This window comes from Ranitomeya variabilis, chromosome 7, assembly GCF_051348905.1.
Source record: "Ranitomeya variabilis isolate aRanVar5 chromosome 7, aRanVar5.hap1, whole genome shotgun sequence".
NCBI lineage: Eukaryota > Metazoa > Chordata > Amphibia > Anura > Dendrobatidae > Ranitomeya > Ranitomeya variabilis.
This window is the reverse complement of record NC_135238.1, coordinates 125,986,092-126,013,494: the sequence shown is the minus strand read 5'-3', so window position 1 is coordinate 126,013,494 and position 27,403 is coordinate 125,986,092. Positions and strand designations below refer to the sequence as shown.

The 27,403-nt window shown below is 45.5% G+C and overlaps 1 protein-coding gene across 2 annotated transcripts in view; it reads left to right on the top strand.

The window, feature by feature from the left end:
• LOC143786367 (carboxypeptidase O-like) overlaps positions 1-27,403 on the top strand; it is a 302,348-nt gene that overhangs the window by 240,422 nt on the left and 34,523 nt on the right. For both annotated transcript variants that reach the window (XM_077275702.1, XM_077275703.1), the window contains one exon: positions 6,705-6,907. In XM_077275702.1, coding sequence (XP_077131817.1) covers positions 6,705-6,907 — 203 coding nt within the window. The remainder of the gene's footprint in view (positions 1-6,704; positions 6,908-27,403) is intronic.

The window sequence follows — 27,403 nt, the reverse complement described above, 5'->3', positions numbered from 1 at the left end:
TGTGTTGAGGAGGGCCAGGATTTGGGGTACTGTTGTGAATTAGACTTTTTGGCTCCCTCTTGTGGTCACTAGTGATATGACTCTGGGATTGTCTTTCTTCACTTTGGCACTCACCTGGGCCGTTAGTCCAGGGGTGTTGCTATATTAACTTCCTGGATCCTTAGTCCAGTGCCTGGCATCGTTGTAATCAGATCCTTCTGTTTGCTCCTGTCCGCTGGTCCTGGTTTTTGCAAGATTAAGCCAAGTCCTGCTTTTTGGTTATTTGGGTTATTTGCTTTGCTTCTATTTTTGTCCAGCTTGTACTAAATGTGATTTCTGACCTTGCTGGAAGCTCTAGGGGTGCTGGTGTTCTCCCCCCGGCCGTTAGACGGTTCGGGGGTTCTTGAATATCCAGCGTGGATATTCTAATAGGGTTTTTGCTGACCATATAAGTCATCTTACTATATTCTGCTATTAGCTAGTGGGCCTCTCTTTGCTAAATACCTAGTTCATTCTTATGTTTGTCTTTTCCTCTTACCTCACCGTTATTATTTGTTGGGGGCTTGTATCCAACTTTTTGGGGTCTTATCTCTGGAGGCAAGAAAGGTCTTTCTTTTCCCTTCTAGGGTTAGTTAGTTCTCCGGCTGGCGCGAGACGTCTAGAACCAACGTAGGCACGTTCCCCGGCTACTTCTATTTGTGGTGCTAGGATTAGATATATGGTCAGCCCAGTTACCACTGCCCTATGAGCTGGTTTTTGTGTTTGCAGACTTGGTTATTATTTCTGAGACCCTCTGCCATTGGGGTCATAACAGTATGCCAGGCCAACATTGAATGTTTAATGCATTGCAGAAGTGGGAGTATAAGAAAGGAAATTCTGAGTTGTTTTTTTTTTTTCCTCTCTTCCTCCCCTTTACCTCAGAGTGGCTTGTGCTTGCTGCAGACATGAATGTCCAGACCTTGATTACAAGTGTGGACCAGCTTGCTGCTCGTGTGCAAGGCATACAAGATTTTGTTACCAGGAGTCCTTTGTCTGAACCTAAAATACCTATTCCTGAACTGTTTTCTGGAGATCGATTTAAGTTTAGGAATTTCAGGAATAATTGTAAATTGTTTCTATCTCTGAGACCCCGTTCATCTGGAGACTCAGCTCAGCAAGTTAAAATTGTTATCTCTTTTTTACGGGGCGACCCTCAGGATTGGGCCTTCTCGCTAGCGCCAGGAGATCCGGCATTGGCAAATATTAATGCGTTTTTTCTGGCGCTTGGATTGCTTTACGAGGAACCCAATCTTGAGGTTCAGGCAGAAAAAGCCTTGCTGGCTATTTCTCAGGGCCAGGATGAAGCTGAAGTGTATTGCCAAAAATTTCGGAAATGGTCCGTGCTTACTCAGTGGAATGAGTGCGCTCTGGCCGCTAATTTCAGAAATGGCCTTTCTGAAGCCATTAAGAATGTGATGGTGGGTTTCCCCATTCCTACTAGTCTGAATGATTCCATGGCGCTGGCTATTCAAATTGACCGGCGTTTGCGGGAGCGCAAAACCGCTAATCCTCTGGTGGTGTTGTCTGAACAAGCACCTGATTTGATGCAATGTGATAGAATTCAGACCAGAAATGAGCGGAAAAATCATAGACGTCAGAATGGGTTGTGTTTTACTGTGGTGATTCTACACATGTTATATCAGCATGCTCTAAACGCCTAACAAGGGTTGTTAGTCCTGTCGCCATTGGTAATTTGCAACCTAAATTTATTTTGTCTGTAACTTTAATTTGCTCATTGTCCTCTTACCCTGTTATGGCGTTTGTGGATTCAGGTGCTGCCCTGAGTCTTATGGATCTGTCATTCGCCAAGCGCTGTGGTTTTGTTCTTGAGCCGTTGGTAAATCCTATCCCTCTGAGGGGGATTGATGCTACGCCATTGGCGGAAAATAAACCGCAGTTTTGGACACAGGTAACCATGTGCATGACTCCTGAACATCGGGAGGCGATTCGTTTTCTTGTTCTGCATAAAATGCATGATTTGGTCCTTTTGGGTTTGCCATGGTTACAGACTCATAATCCAGTCTTGGATTGGAAGGCAATGTCTGTGTCAAGTTGGGGCTGTCAGGGTATTCATGGTGATTCCCCGCCGGTGTCTATTGCTTCCTCTACTCCTTCGGAAGTTCCTGAGTATTTGTCTGATTATCAGGATGTGTTCAGCGAGTCCAGGTCCAGTGCTCTGCCTCCTCATAGGGACTGTGACTGTGCCATAGATTTGATTCCAGGTAGCAAATTTCCTAAGGGTAGACTATTTAATCTGTCTGTACCTGAGCATACCGCAATGCGTTCGTATATCAAGGAATCTCTGGAGAAGGGGCATATCCATCCATCCTCTTCCCCTCTTGGTGCGGGATTCTTTTTTGTGGCCAAGAAGGACGGATCTTTGAGACCTTGTATTGACTATCGGCTTTTGAATAAAATCACTGTTAAATTTCAGTATCCTTTGCCTCTGTTGTCAGACTTGTTTGCCCGAATTAAAGGTGCCAAGTGGTTCACCAAGATAGATCTTCGTGGTGCGTACAACCTTGTGCGCATTAAGCGAGGAGATGAATGGAAAACCGTGTTTAATACGCCCGAAGGTCATTTTGAGTACTTGGTGATGCCATTTGGGCTCTCTAATGCTCCTTCAGTGTTTCAGTCCTTTATGCATGATATTTTCCGGAAGTATCTGGATAAATTTATGATCGTTTATCTGGATGATATTCTGTTTTTTTCTGATGACTGGGACTCGCATGTGGAGCAGGTCAGGATGGTGTTTCAGGTCTTGCGCGAGAATGCGTTGTTTGTTAAGGGCTCAAAGTGTCTCTTTGGTGTACAGAAGGTTCCCTTTTTGGGGTTCATTTTTTCCCCTTCTGCGGTGGAGATGGACCCAGTCAAGGTCCGAGCTATTCATGATTGGACTCAGCCCACGTCAGTTAAGAGTCTTCAGAAGTTCTTGGGTTTTGCTAACTTCTACCGTCGTTTTATTGCTAATTTTTCTAGCATTGTTAAACCTTTGACGGATATGACCAAGAAAGGTTCTGATGTTGCTAACTGGGCTCCTGCAGCCGTGGAGGCTTTCCAGGAGTTGAAGCGCCGGTTTACTTCGGCGCCTGTTTTGTGCCAGCCTGATGTCTCACTTCCCTTTCAGGTTGAAGTGGATGCTTCTGAGATTGGGGCAGGGGCCCTTTTGTCGCAGAGAGGCCCTGGTTGCTCTGTGATGAGACCTTGTGCCTTTTTCTCTCGGAAGTTTTCGCCTGCTGAGCGGAATTATGATGTTGGCAATCGGAAGTTGTTGGCCATGAAGTGGGCATTTGAGGAGTGGCGTCATTGGCTCGAGGGTGCTAAGCATCGTGTGGTGGTCTTGACTGATCACAAAAATTTGATGTATCTCGAGTCTGCTAAACGCCTGAATCCTAGACAGGCCCGCTGGTCATTGTTTTTCTCCCGTTTTGACTTTGTGGTCTCGTATTTACCAGGTTCAAAGAATGTGAAGGCTGATGCTCTTTCAAGGAGCTTTGTGCCTGACTCTCCTGGAGTCGCAGAACCAGTTGGTATTCTTAAAGAGGGAGTTATCTTGTCAGCCATTTCTCCGGATTTGCGACGTGTGTTGCAGAGATTTCAGGCTGGGAGACCTGATTCTTGTCCACCTGACAAACTGTTTGTTCCTGATAAGTGGACCAGCAGAGTCATTTCCGAGGTTCATTCCTCGGTGTTGGCAGGGCCTCCGGGAATTTTTGGCAAAAGAGATCTGGTTGCTAGGTCCTTTTGGTGGCCTTCCTTGTCTCGGGATGTGCGGTCGTTTGTGCAGTCCTGTGGGACTTGTGCTCGGGCTAAACCTTGCTGTTCTCGTGCCAGCAGGTTGCTCTTGCCCTTGCCTGTCCCGAAGAGGCCTTGGACACACATTTCCATGGATTTCATTTCAGATCTTCCGGTTTCTCAGGGCATGTCTGTCATCTGGGTGGTATGTGATCGCTTTTCTAAGATGGTCCATTTGGTACCTTTGCCTAAGCTGCCTTCCTCTTCCGATCTGGTTCCTGTGTTCTTTCAGAATGTGGTTCGTTTACACGGCATTCCTGAGAATATTGTGTCTCACAGAGGATCCCAGTTTGTTTCCAGGTTCTGGCGATCCTTTTGTGCTAGGATGGGCATTGATTTGTCGTTTTCGTCTGCCTTTCATCCTCAGACTAATGGACAGACGGAGCGAACTAATCAGACTCTGGAGGCTTATTTGAGGTGTTTTGTTTCTGCGGATCAGGATGATTGGGTGACCTTCTTGCCGTTGGCTGAGTTTGCCCTTAATAATCGGGCTAGTTCCGCTACATTGGTTTCGCCTTTTTTCTGCAACTCTGGTTTCCATCCTCGTTTTTCCTCGGGACATGTGGAGCCTTCTGACTGTCCTGGGGTGGATTCTGTGGTGGATAGGTTGCAGCAGATCTGGAATCATGTGGTGGACAACTTGAAGTTGTCACAGGAGAAGGCTCAGCGTTTTGCCAACCGCCGCCGCGGTGTGGGTCCCCGACTTCGTGTTGGGGATTTGGTATGGCTGTCTTCTCGATTTGTTCCTATGAAGGTCTCCTCTCCTAAATTTAAGCCTCGCTTCATCGGTCCTTGCAAGATATTGGAAATCCTTAATCCGGTGTCCTTTCACTTGGATCTTCCGGTGTCGTTTGCCATTCACAACGTGTTCCATAGGTCATTGTTGCGGCGGTACGTTGTGCCTGTGGTTCCTTCTGTTGAGCCTCCTGCTCCAGTGTTGGTTGAGGGCGAGTTGGAGTACGTGGTGGAGAAGATCTTGGATTCTCGTCTCTCCAGGCGGAGGCTTCAGTATCTGGTCAAGTGGAAGGGCTATGGTCAGGAGGATAATTCCTGGGTGGCTGCCTCTGATGTGCATGCGGCCGATTTAGTTCGTGCCTTTCACGCTGCTCATCCTGATCGCCCTGGTGGTCTTGGTGAGGGTTCGGTGACCCCTCCTTAAGGGGGGGGTACTGTTGTGAATTAGACTTTTTGGCTCCCTCTTGTGGTCACTAGTGATATGACTCTGGGATTGTCTTTCTTCACTTTGGCACTCACCTGGGCCGTTAGTCCAGGGGTGTTGCTATATTAACTTCCTGGATCCTTAGTCCAGTGCCTGGCATCGTTGTAATCAGATCCTTCTGTTTGCTCCTGTCCGCTGGTCCTGGTTTTTGCAAGATTAAGCTAAGTCCTGCTTTTTGGTTATTTGGGTTATTTGCTTTGCTTCTATTTTTGTCCAGCTTGTACTAAATGTGATTTCTGACCTTGCTGGAAGCTCTAGGGGTGCTGGTGTTCTCCCCCCGGCCGTTAGACGGTTTGGGGGTTCTTGAATATCCAGCGTGGATATTCTAATAGGGTTTTTGCTGACCATATAAGTCATCTTACTATATTCTGCTATTAGCTAGTGGGCCTCTCTTTGCTAAATACCTAGTTCATTCTTATGTTTGTCTTTTCCTCTTACCTCACCGTTATTATTTGTTGGGGGATTGTATCCAACTTTTTGGGGTCTTATCTCTGGAGGCAAGAAAGGTCTTTCTTTTCCCTTCTAGGGTTAGTTAGTTCTCCGGCTGGCGCGAGACGTCTAGAACCAACGTAGCCACGTTCCCCGGCTACTTTAATTTGTGGTGCTAGGATTAGATATATGGTCAGCCCAGTTACCACTGCCCTATGAGCTGGTTTTTGTGTTTGCAGACTTGGTTATTATTTCTGAGACCCTCTGCCATTGGGGTCATAACAGGGTACATCACCAGCAATGAGGAGCAGTAGACAGAGTGTTAGAAGGTGGGAGCAGGAGAGGACATGATGTGGCCGTGTGTGTCTGGAGAAAAAGGCTTTAATGTGAAGGAACAGTTCAGAGGAGGTGAGATGGCTGGGGAGGATGGAGGGAGAAATGTCTACTTCCTTACTTGGTGGAGGGATTACAGGAGATTTGAAAAAAATAGAGTAGTATGGGGTGAAGGTAAAAAGAAACCGAAACATTGTAGTGGTTTTGATTCTTTTACCTTCCAGTCAATTCCAGTCCAATTCAGTCTAATTCAAAGTAGTGTAATTAGAAATCTGTAATTTGAAAGATACATGAATCAGACTAAAGTCTGGATCAGACTCCTGGGTCTGAATATATCCCCAGCTAAGGGCAAGCAGGTGTGAATGAGGAGGTGGGCGGGTATGGCGAGACCAGATTTTGAGAGTTAAGCAAAGATCATAAAATATTGGGGTTTTCTTTCATTAAACCCCTGTATATGAGATCCTATATTTACTGGCCACTCCTCCAATTTTAGGAGTAACTAGGGTCCAACTAAGTTTGCACTATGTTTACATGTCACGTTTATGCAACATTTTTCCCAAATATTTTTGCCCATTTTTGCTGCGAATAATACAGCATGTTACTGTCCCAGCAAAGTGAATGTGATCCCTGAAATCTCATATAATACATTTTACTTATTTTTTCCGTCAATATTTAAAGCAGTTTCAAATCTGCAGCATGTCAATTCTTTCTGCATTTTTGCAGCATTTTTTACCAATTCAAATGAATGGGAAAAATGCATGGAAAAAGCAAAAAAAAAATGTGGGAAAAACGCACTTTTTGTGCAATCTATTTTCTGCCAACAAACACATTTTTGATGTAGAAATGCCTACAGAAAATACATGTGCACATACCCTTCATCTGTTTCTCTTTTTTATATGTTTCCATTCAGCACTTGGTGCCTCACAAGACTGCAATAGTGAAACATTCTGTGGAACTGGACCGGCATCAGAACCAGAGGTCCATGCTTTGTCAACCCTAGTGAACAATCTTAAATCTGATATTTTGTTGTTCCTGACAATGCACTCATATGGACAGCTCATTCTCCTTCCTTATGGTTACACCAAAGATCCATCTGTCAATCACGATGAAAAGGTAGGAATTCATCCGTCTTTACTGAATCACCAGGCTTCATAGTAATATTGAATTATTTGCCTGTAAGTTTACATAGAAGTAGTAGTTAAAGCAAAACGGTTATCAGGTTTCATTTTATTAATCTGCAGCCAGCATGTTATGTGCCTCCTAATTGGAATCCAAACTATACTGTATATTCCATGCTCCCCCACAGCCTGGCATACTGTCCCTCTGAAAATAATCTTTATACCTCTCTCTCACTGTATGAATCAGCACTGAGCATTCTGATGGGCGCTTACTAACCAACCTTGTTGACGGTTGTGACCTTGCAGACTCGCTCCCATCAATCTAAAGCAGGTGGTGATATCCTGAAGCATCTTTTTGACAATTTTTTGGTCAATTGCTGCAGCTTTGAAGCCGGTGTTTTTTCTTTTACTGTATAAAATAATGAGCAACTTCTAGGAGGAAAGTCTCCTAAAGAATGATCAGGTCACTTCATTTCTGTCCTGAAAGGAGAGGCCGCAGCCCTGCTCGTGGACAGTGGGCGGAGGCCAGCATAATGAGCCAAGAGGCATAACCCAACTTAGGATCTCAAACATAATAATACAAATGCAATAAAGTAATTCAATAAAATGCCTTTATTAAAATATTGATTGGCGAACGGTAGCAGTAATACAATGTGCCCGTACTTAGAAAGTATAAAATTACAGCAGGACAGATAATATAAAGAATATATATGTGATTATAAACTGTTACAAGAACAAAGGGCAGGCCAAAAAAGTACATACAGTATGTATATTTATTTATATATATATATATATATATATATATATATATATATATATATACACACACATACAGTATACATATATAAAAGATCATCTAAGACCATATATGAACATCAATGATAAAATATGCTCCAGTGTGCATGCTCAATTATATAAAGTACTATGTCCAAAAAGCCCTCAAAAATTGCCCCTCATATATGTAACTTAATTAAGGGAAGGGCGTGTAAAAAAAAACAACAATACATCATTGTATATCCAATATGTGCAACATAGTGCAAAGTCTAACACAAAAAAAATAAATAAGAATATATATTTAGTACAAGTGACTAATTATACATAAAAGATGACAATGTGATGAAAAAGTGAATTAGAACAAGGTGAAAAATATATACAGTGTATATATATATATATATATATATATATATATATATATATATATATGTATACACACACTGCTCAAAAAAATAAAGGGAACTCTTCAACAACAGACTATAACTCCAGGTAAATCAAACTTCTGTGAAATCAAACTGTCCACTTAGGGAGCAAAACTGTTGCTTCAGGGACTATTGCCTTGATCGATTCATGTTTTTTACATGCATCTGTATTTAGAAATTCACCAGGGAGGGTCTGGCCAGGTTGTATAGGAAGAGAAAAGGGCTAGATCAGAAGCAGTTGAAACTGAGCTGCATACTTCTGACCAGCATAGATAGGGTTATTAACCTCTTCAGCACCAAAATAAATCAAATTCATGGGATCCAAATACACAGGCCAAATGGAAGATGTGCGATTCAAGATATGCAGTGAACTTCTACCCCAGGTTAGAGTGACACATATTGCCTTATTAATTTTAAGCCTTGCTGCTGTTTTTTCCATGCACTCATTGACGGATTAATTTTTTCATATTCATCTGTGGTCAGAAATTCATCAAAACTGCCAGTGTTAGTTATGTAACTCCACATCAAAAGCATACAAAAGATGAAAGCACACAATTGAAAGCAATGTGAATGTGCAAAAACACAGCAAAATCACTGCATGTGAACTTAGCCCAAGGTGTCGAGGAGCAAATATATATACACACAGTACAGACGAAAAGTTTGGACACACCTTCTCATTTAAAGATTTTTCTGTATTTTCATGACTATGAAAATTGTAAATTCATACTGAAGGCATCAAAACCATGAATTAACACATGTGGAATTATATACTTAACAAAAAAGTGTGAAACAATGAAAATATGTCTTATATTCTAGGTTCTTCAAAGTAGCCACCTTTTGCTTTGATGACTGCTTTGCATACTCTTGTCATTCTCTTGATGAGCTTCAAGAGGAAGTCATCGGAAATGGTCTTCTAACAATCTTGAAAGAGTTCCCAGAGATGCTTAGCACTTATTGGCCCTTTTGCCTTCACTCTGGGGTTCAGCCCACCCCAAACCATCTCGATTGGGTTCAGGTCTGGTGACTGTGGAGGCCAGGTCATCTGGCGTAGCACCCCATCACTCTCGTTCTTGGTCAGATAGCCATTACACAGCCTGGAGATGTGTTGGGATCAGTGTCCTGTTGAAAAATAAATGATGGTCCAACTAAACGCAAACCGGATGGATAGCATGCTGCTGCAAGATGCTGTGGTAGCATGCTGGTTCAGTATGCCTTCAATTTTGAACAAATCCCCAACAGTGTCACCAGCAAAGCACCCCCACACCATCACACCTCCTCCTCAATGCTTCACGGTGGGAAACAGGCATGTAGAGTGCATTCGTTCAACTTTTCTGCGATGCACAAGGACACGGTGGTTGGAACCAAATATCTCAAATTTGGACTTATCAGACCGAAGCACAGATTTCCACTGGTCTAATGTGCATTCCTTGTGTTCTTTAGCCCAAACAAGTCTCTTCTGCTTGTTGCCTGTCCTTAGCAGTGGTTTCCTAGCAGCTATTTTACCATGAAGGCCTGCTGCACAAAGTCTCCTCTTAACAGTTGTTGTAGAGATGTGTCTGCTGCTAGAACTCTGTGTGGCATTGATCTGGTCTCTAATCTGAGCTGCTGTTAACATGCGATTTCTGAGGCTGGTGACTTGGATAAACTTATCCTCAGAAGCAGAGGTGACTCTTGGTCTTCCTTTCCTGGGGTGGTCCTCATGTGAGACAGTTTCTTTGTAGCGCTTGATGGTTTTTGCAACTGCACTTGGGGACACTTTCAAAGTTTTCCCAATTTTTTGCAGACTGATTGACCTTCATTTCTTAAAGTAATGATGGCCACTCGCTTTTCTTTACTTAGCTGCTTTTTTCTTGCCATAATACAAATTCTAACAGTATATTCAGTAAGACTATCAGCTGTGTATCCACCAGACTTCTGCTCAACACAACTGATGGTCCCAACCCCATTCATAAGGCAAGAAATCCCACTTATTAAACCTGACAGGGCACACCTGTGAAGTGAAAACCATTTCCGGTGACTACCTCTTGAAGCTCATCAAGAGAATGCCAAGAGTGTGCAAAGTAGTTATCAAAGCAAAAGGTGGCTACTTTGAAGACCCTAGAATATAAGACATATTTTCAGTTGTTTCACACTTTTTTGTTAAGTATATAACTCCACATGTGTTAATTAATAGCTTTGATGCATTTAGTGTGAACTTACAATTTTAATAGTCATGAAAATACAGAAAAATCTTTAAACGAGAAAGTGTGTCCAAACTTTTGGTCTGTACTGTGTATATATATATATATATATATATATATATATATATATATATATATATATATATATATATATTGCTCAAAAAAGTGTCCAGAGGCTGAGGGCGCTACCAGGAGACAGGCCAGTACAACATGGAGGTGGCCGTAAGAGGGCAACAACCCAGCAGCAGGACCACTACCTCAGGCTTTGTGTAAGGAGGAACAGGAGGAGCACTGACAGAGCCCTGCAAAATGACCTCCAGCAGGCCACAAATGTGCATGTGTCTGCACAAATGGTTAGAAACAAACTCCATGAGGATGGTCTGAGTGCCCTCCGTCCAAAGATAGGGGTAGTCCTCACAGCCCAACTCCATACAGGATGCTTGGCATTTGCCACAGAACACCAGGAGTGGCAAATTCACCACTGGCTTCCTGTGCTCTTCACAGATGAAAGCAGGTTCACGCTGAGCACATGTGACAGACGTGACAGAGTCTGGAGATGCTGTGGAGAGCGATCTGCTGCCTGCAACATCCTTCAGCATGACCGGTTTTGGCAGTGGGTCAGTAATGGTGTGGGGTGGCATTTCATTGGAGGGCCGCACAGCCCTCCATGCACTCGCCAGAGGTAGTCTGACTGCCATTAGGTACTGAGATGAGATCGTCAGACCCCTTGTGAAACCATATGCTGGTGTGGTGTAGCTTCAATTCCTTCATCTTTCAGGAACTGCTGACACACTCCAGCCACATGAGGCCTGGCATTGTCCTGCATTAGGAGGAATACAGGGCCAACTTTTGATCAGGGTCATTTGGATGTTTTGGGTTGTCATTATGATTTAAAAAGAGAAAACACAGTAGTTTGAAAATAAATGACTTCACCCAACCACTAACCATGAGTGGAGAAAATGTTTTGATGTTATCATTTATATTCTCTGAAAAAAGGCCAAGAAAGCAAAAAGTCTGCCGGGGTATGTCATCTTTTTAGCACAACTGTACATGGGAGGTGTTTAAAATGAATATTTACCCCCATATGTAGAAATATTATAATTGCAACACTTTTGCACAGAGCATTTTTTTTTCTGAATTTGGTCAATGTGCCACTCGTTTCTATAATTGCATACACATGGTATTGTAATATACATGCTTTGATGGCATATGCTGATGTTCTTGCCTACTAGGGCAAAATATAGTCCTTTTGTGTACTTTATATATTCTTTTTGTTATGTTTCAAAGTTTATGTCATATAAAGTATTAGACATCCTTTTTTAGGTTTTCTATCTTTCTAACAGTAAGTGATGAGTACACCAGATGTCAGAGCATCATAAAGATCTTTTTACATGATCAAAAAGGATCATTCAGCCAGGACCCAGTCATTATCTATGTCCCTCCTTTTTTTCCTTTATTCTCTGCTGTTTAAATTTTATGTGCAGGGTACATTTCTTATACTGTATGGTTGCTGTTCCCTATTTATCTGTAGGTTACCATAGGCTCTTTTAGGGTTGCTCAGGGGCAGCCGCCGACGAGCGGGGATGCCATTTCTCATATACAATTAGGGTGCCAACCTCCTCTGACAGGCAGGTCTAAGGAGAGGGGCAGACTCAGTAATTAAATAGGGTTAGTCTTGTATTTGTGTGTTGTTTGCTTTTGCACTCAAATAATTTTTTTAAATGTATCTAATAAAATTACAGTAAATATCAAAGAAGAGGCAGCACTCCATTCCTTCCAAAAAGTATAGGATTTATTCAAATCCACATGTCAGTGCGACGTTTCAGCTCTACTGAGGTTTTCTCAAGCAGTGGATACAGCTTCCTTAGTGCATATATATAGTACTCAACCATCCTTAATTACAGCCATTTGTGTTAAATTATATACTTAAATATATCTAATAAAGTGCATCTGTGCATTATATGTGTAAACAGTTTATGGGCCATGCCGTTCTTACCGCCACAGGAGCTTGTCAGTGATGGAGGACACCATTAGAGTCTGTCGGCGTTCATAGACATCTATTGCGCATGTCCGTTGCGTCATATTGCTTAGTTGAACTGCAGGTCAATAGCTGAATTTGGCGCATGCGCAATAGCGCTAGAATTCGACATCTTTTTGGTGGTATAGTGCTGTACGTGTATATAAGCAGGCGAAAAGGGCGTATTAGTGCGCCATTTAGCTGCTCAGAGATATATAAGCAGGCCAGAACGCGTCAAATGACGCCACCTACTAAAACTAAATATAACCATTATCGCCACCGTTCAGCAAATATAGACTTAATAGCATTTTTTAACTGCCAGTGCCGTCTACTTTCTATATGGACTATAGTTCGTGAGAATATATATATATATATCGCCTTAAGGACATTATTTCCACTGCCCTGATACTACGCATATAACCTTATGCAGGCCACACCCGCAGATCAAATAGCGTTCAGCTATGAGCAAGCCAAACCCCTACGGTCAAACTGCCCACAGTCAGAATTACTATATGGCAGTGCAATATCCCGGCGTATTACCAATGTTCTCCTATATACAACATGACGGATACTATAGCATTCATTTAACTTGCTTTATTAAATTGGCCTCAGTTCAACGCAATACATGCTAAGTAAATAAAATTTAATAGTACATAATATATCAATTTCCAGAATTTTTTTAGTAATATATGTGTCCTCCATATTCACAAGGTCCTTCCAGGCAATATTCCAGCATGGTCGACTTCTTATCTAACAAAGAATAAAATTAGGAAAAACGCATTAATTACATTTCCTAAATTAAAAACATAACAGTAACAAGGGACTAATTAACTATACAATTTTCTCAAATAATCGTATGCATCTTGAAATCAACATTAAGACCCCCTGGTTTTAGGGTATTGAGTTCATATATCCACATTAGTTCTCTTTTTTTGAGGATTGATTCCCTATCTCCCCCTCTTCTCTGTACCAGGACAGTATCAATAATTTTAAACCGTAGGTTTACACTGGACAATGTTGGGAAAATGTCTTCCCAACATCCAAGAAGTTAAGATGCTCCCACTGCAATCATACAAGAGAAGCAGGAACATTAAGGACATGCTTATTAGATCAGACATTGGTCCCATGAGGAGAAGCACACAAATGTCCCTGACAGGATCTGGGAGAAATGGGTGCTTCCCCTGTCTAAATTGCATAAATTGTACATATATGATCAAAGGGCCTGTATTTAAACATCCAGTGACAGACAAAACTTACAAAATTAAACATTTCTTGACCTGCAGCTCAGAGTACGTTATCTATGTCCTTATATGCCCCTGTAATCTATGGTATGTTGGGGAAACAACTTGCGAATTTAAAGTTAGAATGAACCAACATAGATACACCATAAGAAAGAAGAGAACTGACCTTCCGGTCCCCAAACATTTCACCGACTTTAAGCATACGGAAAAAGACCTACGGTTACTGTTATGTTTTTAATTTAGGAAATGTAGTTAATGCATTTTTCCTAATTTTATTCTTTGTTAGATAAGAAGTCGACCATGCTGGAATATTGCCTGGAAGGACCTTGTGAATATGGAGGACACATATATTAATAAAAAAATTCTGGAAATTGATATATTATGTACTATTAAATTTTATTTACTTAGCATGTATTGCATTGAACTGAGGCCAATTTAATAAAGCAAGTTAAATGAATGCTATAGTATCCGTCATGTTGTATATAGGAGAACATTGGTAATACGCCGGGATATTGCACTGCCATATAGTAATTCTGACTGTGGGCAGTTTGACCGTAGGGGTTTGGCTTGCTCATAGCTGAACGCTATTTGATCTGCGGGTGTGGCCTGCATAAGGTTATATGCGTAGTATCAGGGCAGTGGAAATAATGTCCTTAAGGCGATATATATATATATATTCTCACGGACTATAGTCCATATAGAAAGTAGACGGCACTGGCAGTTAAAAAATGCTATTAAGTCTATATTTGCTGAACGGTGGCGATAATGGTTATATTTAGTTTTAGTAGGTGGCGTCATTTGACGCGTTCTGGCCTGCTTACATATCTCTGAGCAGCTAAATGGCGCACTAATACGCCCTTTTCGCCTGCTTATATACACGTACAGCACTATACCACCAAAAAGATGTCGAATTCTAGCGCTATTGCGCATGCGCCAAATTCAGCTATTGACCTGCAGTTCAACTAAGCAATATGACGCAACGGACATGCGCAATAGAGGTCTATGAACGCCGACAGACTCTAATGGCGTCCTCCATCACTGACAAGCTCCTGTGGCGGTAAGAACGGCATGGCCCATAAACTGTTTACACATATAATGCACAGATGCACTTTATTAGATATATTTAAGTATATAATTTAACACAAATGGCTGTAATTAAGGATGGTTGAGTACTATATATATGCACTAAGGAAGCTGTATCCACTGCTTGAGAAAACCTCAGTAGAGCTGAAACGTCGCACTGACATGTGGATTTGAATAAATCCTATACTTTTTGGAAGGAATGGAGTGCTGCCTCTTCTTTGATATTTATTGAATGTGGACGACCAGTGGACAGGTTGCCTGGAGGCTTTGCACCCGGAGATAAGTAATAGCAGTGTGCTGTTCCCCTTTTTTTCTAATAATAAAATTACAGGTTTTAAGTTTTTTTTCATGTTTTTACTCGATTTAGACCTTAATATAAATAGTTTACAATCATGTGGCTGGAAATAAAAAAATAAAAAATTGGAGGTGTTGTATGAGGTATCAGGTCTCCCAGCTAATAAAAACTAAATAAATTGGGTGGGGAATACCCCATACGATAAGAAGCGATTCCAACAAAAAAAAAAACAACAATTCATTTTATTGAATGAACACCATATAAAAGCAAGATTAAAAAGACAGGGCAAAAGCCTCCAAAAAGGAGTGGAAATCCACAAAAAAAATCTAGTTAGCTTGTCATTTATGAAGTGCCTAACACCTATTGTTTTTTGGACATATAGGATTGCTCCCAGCTAAGAAGGCTTACACCGCTCCCTCAACCACCATGTCCTCCTGAAAACTTCAATTCCAAGCTGTAAATGCTGAACCAGACCCTGATACCTCATGCATGGCCCATGGCTGACTGTTTCTGTGCCATCTGCACATTTCTTCTGTGGATCAATTGATGCCAGTTTTCATGTGTCTGCCCCTAATTATAGCTGTTTGGAAAGCTTTTGTCATCTCTTCTGATCTTGTGTATACGTTTGTTTTGCCTCCCATTGAATCCAATGGGGTTCGGGTACGTTTGTCGAATTCTTCAGCGAACATTTAAATATTCAGCAAATAAAACCGAATTTAACCTTTTCACTCATCTCTACTCATCACTAGTATTGTCCCCTTAAAGAAACACTCCTTCCATCAAAGTTTTTATTCACTTAATATATTGCAGTCATCATAATATATAGAACTGAGTACTTACAATAGCTCATTTTGCCCTTCTATCAAGCTAATTCTTTTGTTTTCCATTAGGTCTTTGACATCACATGATTAAAAACAGACTAACTGAATCCTTTTACTCTCTTTGTAGAAATAGGAAGTCAATTGATCTCACATCATTAGAGCAATAATCCTACATCACTGCAAAGTCATTAGCATCCCAGCTCCACCTCCTCTGCTACTCTTGATCCAGCTGCTCCTCTCCTCCACCCTGAAAAAACAACCTTATTGGTATAAAAAATACAGGCCATGCATTAAAGGGGTTGTCCACTACTTGGACAACCCCTTTTTAATCTGAGTGTTTGCCCCCATTAAATAAAATACTTATGCTGACCTCCTGGCGCCGGTATAGTAGGGGAATATAGGTGTTTTTATTTTAATGGAGCAAACACTCACACTGAGAAGGGGTTGTCCAAGTAGTTGACAACCCCTATAATGATTGTAATTAGGGTTGAGCGACTTTTACTTTTTTATGATCGAGTCGGGTTTCGCGAAACCCGACTTTCTCAAAAGTCGGGTCGAGTGAAATCGGCCGATTATCGCGAAAAGTCGGGGATCGACCGAAACACGAAACCCATTGTAAGTCAATGGGGAATCAAAGTCGGCAGTGAGTGGAGGACATGAAAACACCTACAGTGCCCATTTTAATGCCAAAAACATCAATTCTTGTTACTTAAGCTTGTCAATCTTAATTTACCTTATAATAATAGTTAGGCATTGAAAATTGGGGGTCATTTGGCTAAAGTTGTGGGGGGGTAGGGCTGGCTCAAGTTTTTCGTGGGCACAGGAAACGTGGACTACACCACGGCGGTGGAACAGGGAGAGGTCAGTATTTCAATTTTGCAAGTGCTGTGATCCTGAGCAAGCAGGGGGGGCACACTCGTTCGCATTGGCACTGGCACAGGGCCCCTCAAAGTACGGCGTTGTGTTTGATGGCGGGGGCGCCTCCCACCGGCAGAGACACTTTTGCATACCATGAGGGGCCCTGTGCCAGTGACGTCGCCAACGAGTATGCCCTCCCCACCTGATGAAGGAACTTGCACTTTCATCTGCGCCTTCCCCTTTGTCCCCGTGTAAGGTGGTACAGTATGCGGGAAGGGGAACCAGACTTTCAGGAGGGTCAGATTCTGGCTGTGTAGAGTGCAAGGGGAATGTAGTTGTCTGGGTAAATGTACCAGCAGACTCATCTAGCAGTGGCTGGGCAATGGGCAGGATGAGGAGGAAACACAGATATAGGCCCAAAGAATAAAGTAGGCTAAATGCAGTTCTAAATTGGTAACAGGAGTAAACAGGCAGCACTGCTTTGTTCAGTGGAGAACACCAAGGAGCGGCAGACACCGTAAGTAAGCCCAACCAAACTAGTAGGCCAAATGCAGTTTCATATTCTAAATACAGGCCGAAAGCCTGAAAATTGAAGCTCAGCTTTATTCAGTGGAGGACAACACCAAGGAGCGGCAGACACCGTAATTAGGCCCAACCAAACTAGTAGGCCAAATGCAGTTTCATATTCTAAATACAGGCCGAAAGCCTGAAGATTGAAGCTCAGCTTTTTTCAGTGGAGGAGAACACCAAGGAGCGGCAGACACCGTTACTAGGGCCCAACCAAACTAGTAGGCCAAATGCAGTTTAAAATTTCCTATAGGCCGAAAGCCTGAAGATTGAAGATCAGCTTTGTACAGTGGAGGAGAAAAGCAAGGAGCGGCAGACACCGTTACTAGGGCCCAACCAAACTAGTAGGCCAAATGCAGTTTAAAATTTCCTATAGGCCGAAAGCCTGAAGATTGAATCTCAGCTTTGTTCAGTGGAGGAGAAAAGCAAGGAGCGGCAGACACCGTTACTAGGGCCCAACCAAACTAGTAGGCCAAATGCATTTTCATATTCAAAATGTAGGCCGAAAGCCTGAAGATTGAAGCTCAGCTTTATTCAGTGGAGGAGACAAGCAAGGAGTGGCAGACACCGTTACTAGGGCCCAACCAAGCAAGTAGGCCAAATGCAGTTTAATATTTCCTATAGGCCGAAAGCCGAAAGCTTGAAGATTGAAGCTCAGCTTTGTTCAGTGGAGGAGACAAGCAAGGAGCGGCAGACACCGTTACTAGGGCCCAACCAAACAAGTAGGCCAAATGCAGTTTAAAATTTCCTATAGGCCGAAAGCCTGAAGATTGAAGCTCAGCTTTATTTAGTGGAGGACAACACCAAAGACACCGTTAGTAGGCCCAACCAAACTAGTAGGCCAAATGCAGTTTCATATTCTAAATACAGGCCGAAAGCCTGAAGATTGAAGCTCAGCTTTGTTCAGTGGAGGACAGCTGTATTGAGTGGTGCAGACAGACACAGGTAGTAGGCCTAAAATAAAAAAGTTGGCTCAATGCAGTTTAAAATAGGTTACAGGGGTACACAGGCAGCATTGGTTTGATCAGCGGCGGACGATTGCAGGAGTGGCGCAGACTTACTAGGCCTAAAATAAAAAAGTAGGCTCAATACAGTTTAAAATAGGTTACAGGGGTACACAGGCAGCATTGGTTTGTTCAGCGGCGGACGATTGCAAGGAGTGGCGCAGACAGACTTACTAGGCCTAAAATAAAAAAGTAGGCTCAATGCAGTTCTACACTGGTAACAGGAGTAAACTGGCGGCACTGCTTTGTTCGGTGGAGGACAACTGGAAGAAGTGGCTGACACAGTAAGTTGGCCAAAATAGTAAAGTGGGCAAAATGTCTGCAAAAAAAAATTTCCTAAATAAACAGGTGGCAAAGCTAGGTACAGGGGTGGGTTCCTCTGCTGAGTAGCAGACAGTGGTAGTTCGTGCACAGTATTAACTAGTCTAAATGGAGGGCAGGGCCCCTGTATATTTTTACTATCATCTATCATTTCAACAAATTTGTATTGGCAGTGCCATTGAAGGTTTTAACAGCACAGACTAAACAGTGGTGGAGCAGTGAGAGGTAAGTTTTGCAACTGGTAGAGCACTGTTTGAGCTGGGGGGGAACACTCTCTCGTCGGCGGTGGTACTGGCCCAGGGCCCCTCATATTACAACGGTGTGTCTGACGTTGGGTGTGCACCATCACCGCCAGAGACACTTCATTGTACTATGAGGGACCCTGTGCCAGTGCCGTCGGTCAAAAGTGGGCACCTGTCCAGGCAAACGGCACTCGCACGGGTGCTTGTACCAAGTGGTGACCACGGTCCCGTGGGGGGAGTCAGCCCATTTAGGGAGGTGTAAAAATGGCCTATGGTGGACATTCAGCAGCTGCAAATGGAGGAATTGGAGCAGTCAGTAAGAGGAGTCCAAAAGCAAGACCTTTTTACAGGAAAGCTACGTGTCAGCAGGGGAAGGTGGGGCAAAATAATTAGAAATCCATAACTGGTTCATTTTAATGAAGGTTAGATCATCAACATTTTGGGTAGCCAGATGAGTCCTTTTTTCGGTCAGTATTGAACCAGCAGCACTGAAGACTCTTTCTAAGAGCACACTAGCAGCTGGGCAAGCGAGCTCCTGTAATGCATATTCTGCCAATTCAGGCCAGGTGTCTATTTTAGATGCCCACTAATCAAAGGGGAATGACGTGTGAGGGAGAACATCGATAAGGGAGGACAAATAGTTCGTAACCATACTGGACAAATGTTGTCTCCTGTCACTTTGAGTTGATGCAGCAGTACCTGTCATGTCTGCGGTCATTGCGAAATCACTCCACAACCTGGTCATAACACCCCTCTGTCTAACGCCACTTCGGATTTGTGCACCTCTAACACCTCTGCCGTGTTGCCCCCTGCAGCTCGTGTGAGAACCATCACCGCCGCTGTGTGCTGGGAATGCCTGAACCAAACGGTCTACAAGAGTTGCTTGTTTGGTAGCCAATATTTGCTCAAGGTTCTCATGTGGCATGATATTTTGTAATTTTCCTTTATATCGTGGATCCAGGAGGCAGGCCAACCAGTAATCGTCATCGGTAGTGTTGAGCATTCCGATACCGCAAGTATCGGGTATCGGCCGATACTTGCGGTATCGGAATTCCGATACCGGGATTCCGATACTTGCCGCGTATCGGATACCGGAATCGGAAGTTCTAAGATTCAAAAAGCAGAAATTCAGCCAATGAGATTGATTCCAAGTGTGGGCACATCCTGTTTAGCATGGAGGGCATGAAACTACTGGCAAGGCTGTGATTGGCTGGTGTAATGATGTCATGATGCAGTTTAAAAGTCGCTGGCGCCATTTTGCGATCACTCTGCTGTGAATTCAGTTAGTGACAGGACGCTGTTTGCTGACTGAGGGACAGTTTAGAGATAGCGATTTGCTTCTTTGTGCTTTCCAAAGGCTAATTTAGCAACCGCTGTGTTCACCTACTATTCACCTTGCTTTTGCCTTGTAGCGCTGTTTTCACAGCGATCTGCAGGGTCTGTGTGTGTGTGTGTGTGAGTGCAGCCCAGTCTCCAGTCTGAGTGCAGCCACATAGGCCATCCATAGTTGGTTGTATTCAGTTCAGGGAGGGTGGTTCATTGCCTCATACTGTTCCTTTTTTTTTTTTTTTTCCCAAGTAGTGTAGTCTGCTGCTAATTTATTCAAAAAAATCCTATTAGTGTCTTTCCACCCGTCTCCAGCTAATTTGTGGAAAAACACTACATAGGATAAAGTAGAGGAGGGTTTTTGGGCCTTGCAGCGCCGTTTACGGCTGTCTGCACGGTCTCCGTGTGACTGCAGCTCGCCCTGTAATCTGTGAGCAGCTGTAGCCTGGTTGTCTCCAGCTCAGGGTTTTTCACTGCGTCATACCGCCAAATCAATTTTCTTTTTTTTCAAAGTAGTGTAGTCTGCTGCTAATTAATTTAAAAAAATCCTATTAGTGTCTTTCCACCCGTCTCCAGCTAATTTGTGGAAAAACACTACATAGGATAAAGTAGAGGAGGGTTTTTGGGCCTTGCAGCGCCGTTTACGGCTGTCTGCACGGTCTCCGTGTGACTGCAGCTCGCCCTGTAATCTGTGAGCAGCTGTAGCCTGGTTGTCTCCAGCTCAGGGTTTTTCACTGCGTCATACCGCCAAATCAATTTTCTTTTTTTTCAAAGTAGTGTAGTCTGCTGCTAATTAATTTAAAAAAATCCTATTAGTGTCTTTCCACCCGTCTCCAGCTAATTTGTGGAAAAACACTACATAGGATAAAGTAGAGGAGGGTTTTTGGGCCTTGCAGCGCCGTTTACGGCTGTCTGCACGGTCTCCGTGTGACTGCAGCTCGCCCTGTAATCTGTGAGCAGCTGTAGCCTGGTTGTCTCCAGCTCAGGGTTTTTCACTGCGTCATACCGCCAAATCAATTTTCTTTTTTTTCAAAGTAGTGTAGTCTGCTGCTAATTAATTTAAAAAAATCCTATTAGTGTCTTTCCACCCGTCTCCAGCTAATTTGTGGAAAAACACTACATAGGATAAAGTAGAGGAGGGTTTTTGGGCCTTGCAGCGCCGTTTACGGCTGTCTGCACGGTCTCCGTGTGACTGCAGCTCGCCCTGTAATCTGTGAGCAGCTATAGCCTGGTTGTCTCCAGCTCAGGGTTTTTCACTGCGTCATACCGCCAAATCAATTTTCTTTTTTTTCCAAATAGTGTAGTCTGCTGCTAATTTATTCAAAAAAATCCTATTAGTGTCTTTCCACCCGTCTCCAGCTAATTTGTGGAAAAACACTACATAGGATAAAGTAGAGGAGGGTTTTTGGGCCTTGTAGCGCCGTTTACGTCTGTCTGCACGGTCTCCGTGTGACTGCAGCTCTATCTGTTGTCAGTTCAGCCCCCAAAAAATAAATAAATAATAAAGTTCACCAAACACACCAGTTACACCACTTTACATTTCTGTAGGCCACATTAGCTCATATTAAAGTCTAGTCCACACTTTAGATAATTAGTGCTTCTTATACCTGTTAGGAGGAGTTGCTCAGGAATAAGCACACAAATCCGTTAGTACTTTTCTGCTTATCTTTATCAGTCAACCAAGATGAAGAAGGCAGTGAGTAAGGCACGGGGGCGTGGGAGCCGTCGCGGAGCAGGGAGGGGACGTGGGGATTCTGTGCCTGCTGCGGGCACCGGTGACTCATCAGCACCCACTTTCACCAGGCAACAGTCGTTCATGCGAAGCTTTGTGTCCGAGCGCCGTACACCGCTGCTGCGTGAAGAACAAATTGAAGCTGTTGTCGGATGGATGGCAGCTAATGCATCAACTTCCATTAGTGCCACATCCTCTCAGACACAGAGCACTGGAGAGCAGCCATCTGTCTCTTCACCACCTGCCAAATTGCCCAGGCAGACAGAGAGCCCAGGACAGGAGCCGTCTCTACTTCTGTTCTCTGAATCTCTTGGCTTGGAAACAGGGGGCCAGCCAAGCAGCATTGGAGAAATGGAAGAAGAGGCAGGGTGCAGTGATGCCCAACAGCTTTTTCTGTCTTCCTCTGAAGAGGCGGGTGGGCCAGTGGCTCCGGTCACCACATCGCAGGCCGCATCAGCTGATGATGACACTCAGGTGCCACTTACTGGTGCGTGCTCTGCTGCTGAGACTACCCAGGAGGAGCAGTTGGGGGCAGAGGGTAGTGTAGATGATGAGGTCCTCGACCCATCTTGGCGTGAGGGACAGGAAGGTGGTGGGAGCAGCTCTGAGGAAGAGATTCCCCGTACGGCCCAAAGAGGGAGAGGGAGGGGGAAGACTGCGGATCCTGCAGCCTCCGCTTTGGCACCCGTTAGGAGCATGTCTCTTCCAAAAGCCAAAAAGGGCGCTCCCAAGACTTGCAGTGCCTGGTCCTTTTTTGACACAGTTGCAGATGACATTTGCTATGTCAGATGCAACGTGTGTCATCAAAAAGTCAAAAGAGGTCGAAATGTCAGCAACCTCAATACCTCCAACATGTGGAAACATGTGCGCAACAGGCACCCGGCGGAGTTAGAAAAACACACTGAAGAGGTAGGCCAACCAACAGCGGCAGCTACCACCTCTTCAGCTCGTGTTGCCTCTTCCTCTACCTCACACGCAGCTGGTTCGGCGTCCTCCCAGGATCGCCGTGGAAGAACCTCTGCCCCTGTTGTCCAGAGACCCGCTGTAATTCCACCCGCAGCGCCACTTTCCCAGTCATCCACACACTCCCAGCCCAGTCTACAGCCATCGGTAGTACAGGCATGGGAGAAAAGGCGGCCTTTCTCGTCAAACCACCCACGAGCACAGGCTCTGACTGCAGGCATTGCCAAACTTCTGTCACTGGAAATGCTGTCATTCAGGCTGGTGGAGACTGACAGCTTCCGTGACTTGATGTCATTGGCAGTCCCACAGTACAATGTGCCCAGCCGCTTTTACTTCAGCAGGCAAGCCGTCCCTGCCCTGCAGAAGCATGTGGAGGGACACATAAAACACGCGCTACTGAACGCCGTCAGTAGCAAGGTCCACCTCACCACCGATGCGTGGACCAGTCAACATGGACAGGGGCGATACCTTTCCCTCACTGCCCATTGGGTTAATGTCGTTGAGCCGGGTACAGACCGTGCGAGTGGCGCAGGACGTGTCCTGCCCACTCCAAGGATTGCAGGAATCCATTCTGTACGCATTGACTCCTCCTCTTACACCAGTTCCTCAGAATCATCGCTGCAGGAGCCGTCACAGTCCACCTCCACATGGACCCGTGATGAACGTGTACCTGTTACGACCGACATGAGCACAGCCGTGGCCAAACGTCAACAGGCCGTCTTGAAATTAATTTTCTTGGGGAATCGTAGCCACACAGCGCAGGAGCTCTGGAATGCCATCAAGCAGGAGAGCGATGTGTGGTTTGTGCCAGCGAATCTCCAGCCAGGCATGGTAGTGTGTGATAATGGCCGAAATCTGGTGGCAGCTCTGGGCCTCGGCAACCTCACTCACATCCCATGTCTGGCACATGTGCTCAATTTGGTCGTGCAGAGCTTTTTGAGGGACTATCCGGATCTTGATGCACTGCTGCACAAGGTCCGCCTAGAGTGTGCTCACTTGCGGCGTTCCAGCACGGCAAAAGCGCGCATTGCGGCTCTGCAGCGCCGACACCGCCTGCCGGAACATCGCATCATATGTGACCTACCTACCAGGTGGAATTCCACGTTACATATGTTGGAGCGGTTGTGTGAGCAGCAGCAAGCTGTAATGGAGTACCAGCTGCTTCAGGCGCAAAAAAGTCGCAGTCAGCGCCGTACAGACTTCACAACCACAGAGTGGGCCACTATGAATGACGTCTGCCAGGTTTTGCGTCCCTTTGATTATTCCACGCGGATGGCGAGTGCAGATGATGCACTAGTCAGCATGACTGTCCCCCTTATCTGCCTGCTTGAAAAATCACTGCAAGCGCTAAGGGATGATGTTGTGGAAGAGGTGGAGGATGAGGATTCACCATTTCCATCATCTTCTGGACAGTCAGCGCCACGTGGTTCCTCACAAACGCGTAGGCAGGGGACCGTTTGTGAGGAGGATGAGGAGGAGTCAATGGAGGAGGAAGACATCCGTCCAGAGGAGGGAGTTACACAATTGTCCAGTACTCAGTGTGTACAGCGAGGGTGGGGTGATGACGAGCGGGCAGAGATCACGCCTCCAGCAGGGGACAGCGTTTCTTGGGCAGTTGGCAGTCTGCAGCACATGGTGGATTACATGCTGCAGTGCCTGAGAAACGACCGCCGCATCGCCCACATTCTCAACATGTCTGATTATTGGGTGTTCACCCTCCTCGATCCTCGCTACCGGGACAACGTAGAAAGCCTCATCACACCGTTGAACCGGGAGCGAAAAATGCGGGAGTACCAAGACACACTGGTCAATTCCATCATCTTCTCCATTCCAACTGAGAGAAGTGCTGCTAGTGCATTCCAAAGCAGCTCAGTGCGTCCAGGCCGTGGTGGAGGCTCTGCACAAAGAGGGAGCAGAAGCAGTGCCTCTGCCCAAGGCAAGACCAGTATGGCCGAACTGTGGCACAGTTTTCTGTGCCCGCCACAAAAGTCTACACCATCACAGACGGCTCCAGTCAGCAGGAGGCAACGGTTCCGTCAGATGGTGACAGACTACATGTCTTGCCCTCTTGCTGTACTCCCAGACGGCTCTTCCCCTTTCAAGTTTTGGGTCTCAAAGCTGGATACATGGCCAGAGCTAAGCCAGTATGCATTGGAGGTGCTGTCTTGCCCTGCGGCCAGTGTATTATCGGAACGTGTCTTTAGTGCTGCAGGTGGTGTACTAACTGACCGTCGCATGCGACTATCCTCCGATAACGTTGACCGGCTTACTTTCCTGAAAATGAACAAGGCCTGGATCTCGCCGGAATTTGCCACTCCTCCTCCTGATTGAATAATTAGGTCACTGTATACGTTATCCAGGTCTCCTGTTGTGTTCATCTTTCTACCACCTGAACTTAAATTCCTGGGCTCCAACACCGCCAGTTGAGGCTCAGACGTGCCGTCTGCACAGTCAAAACATACGACCCAGTGTTATTGGGTTTCAGTAACGTCAGCTGATCCCCAGCTGTGTAGCCGGCAATGTGTCATGCGACCGCCACGCTGACACAACAACTGAAATGTAAGGGAATCTGTCCCCCCCCCCCCAAGGCGTTTGTTACTGAAAGAGCCACCTTGTGCAGCAGTAATGCTGCCCAAGGAAAAGGTAGCTATTTTTGTTTAGCTCCTTGCACACGCAGAACTTAACACTTATAAAATGTGTCCACTGATACCGTAAAACCGTCCCGGAGGTGGGACTTTCCTTCGTAATGTGACGCAGCCCAGCCGTCATTCCTACCCCCCCGGCGCCGCGCACCGGCTCCTCAGCGTTGTTTTATTCCGTCCAGGAGCCTGCGCTGTTATGTTATCCCGTGGCCAGGCACACTTAGCGCTGCCCGTCTTCTGGCATCATTTGGTGTCTGGATGGCTGCGCCTGTGCGGCCGCGCTGGCAGAGAGCCCGCCTCGCAGTGTCTTCTGATTTAATCCCACTGGGGGCCTGGGATCCATGGACATGCGCAGTGCATATCTGAACCTCCACCTCTCACTCATTTCCCTATGGCTTCTTCAGACTGTTCGGTGTCAGCTGGTCCCTAACAGCATGCCACGGCCGTGACACCGCACAGTCTGAAGAAGCCATAGGGAGATGAGTGAGAGGTGGAGGTTCAGATATGCACTGCGCATGTCCATGGATCCCAGGCCCCCAGTGGGATTAAATCAGAAGACACTGCGAGGCGGGCTCTCTGCCAGCGCGGCCGCACAGGCGCAGCCATCCAGACACCAAATGATGCCAGAAGACGGGCAGCGCTAACTGTGCCTGGCCACGGGATAACATAACAGCGCAGGCTCCTGGACGGAATAAAACAACGCTGAGGAGCCGGTGCGCGGCGCCGGGGGGGTAGGAATGACGGCTGGGCTGCGTCACATTACGAAGGAAAGTCCCACCTCCGGGACGGTTTTACGGTTGCAGGGGACACATTTTATAAGTGTTTAGTTCTGTGTTTGCAAGGAGCATGATGAAAAGAGCCACCTTTTCCTTTTGCATCTTTTGTGCTGCACAAGCTGGCTCTTTCAGCTACAAACGCCTTGGGGGGGGGTTAAAGGTTCCCTTTCGACTTTCTCAGGCTTCGGCCTACATTGTGTTCCTCTGCTTTTCCACCTGTCCCTGGGCTCCAACACCGCTAGTTGTTGCCTGGTAGTGCTGTACGCACAGTCCCAACAGTCGCTCCTCTGTTATTGGGGTTCAGTAACGTCAGCTGTTCCCCTGCTGTGTGTGTGGCAATCCCTCCTACCTCCTCCAACCTCCTCCTCCTCCACCTGTCCCTGGGCTCCAACACCGCCAGTTGCCGTCCAGAAGTGCTGTACGCACAGTCAACAGTCCCTCCTCTGTTATTGGGGTTCAGTAACGTCAGCTGTTCCCCTGCTGTGTGTGTGGCAATCCCTCCTACCTCCTCCAACCTCCTCCTCCTCCACCTGTCCCTGGGCTCCAACACCGCCAGTTGCCGTCCAGAAGTGCTGTACGCACAGTCAACAGTCCCTCCTCTGTTATTGGGGTTCAGTAACGTCAGCTGTTCCCCTGCTGTGTGTGTGGCAATCCCTCCTACCTCCTCCAACCTCCTCCTCCTCCACCTGTCCCTGGGCTCCAACACCGCCAGTTGCCGTCCAGAAGTGCTGTACGCACAGTCAACAGTCCCTCCTCTGTTATTGGGGTTCAGTAACGTCAGCTGTTCCCCTGCTGTGTGTGTGGCAATCCCTCCTACCTCCTCCTACCTCCTCCAACCTCCTCCTCCTCCACCTGTCCCTGGGCTCCAACACCGCCAGTTGCCGTCCAGAAGTGCTGTACGCACAGTCAACAGTCCCTCCTCTGTTATTGGGGTTCAGTAACGTCAGCTGTTCCCCTGCTGTGTGTGTGGCAATCCCTCCTACCTCCTCCAACCTCCTCCTCCTCCACCTGTCCCTGGGCTCCAACACCGCCAGTTGCCGTCCAGAAGTGCTGTACGCACAGTCAACAGTCCCTCCTCTGTTATTGGGGTTCAGTAACGTCAGCTGTTCCCCTGCTGTGTGTGTGGCAATCCCTCCTACCTCCTCCTACCTCCTCCAACCTCCTCCTCCTCCACCTGTCCCTGGGCTCCAACACCGCCAGTTGCCGTCCAGAAGTGCTGTACGCACA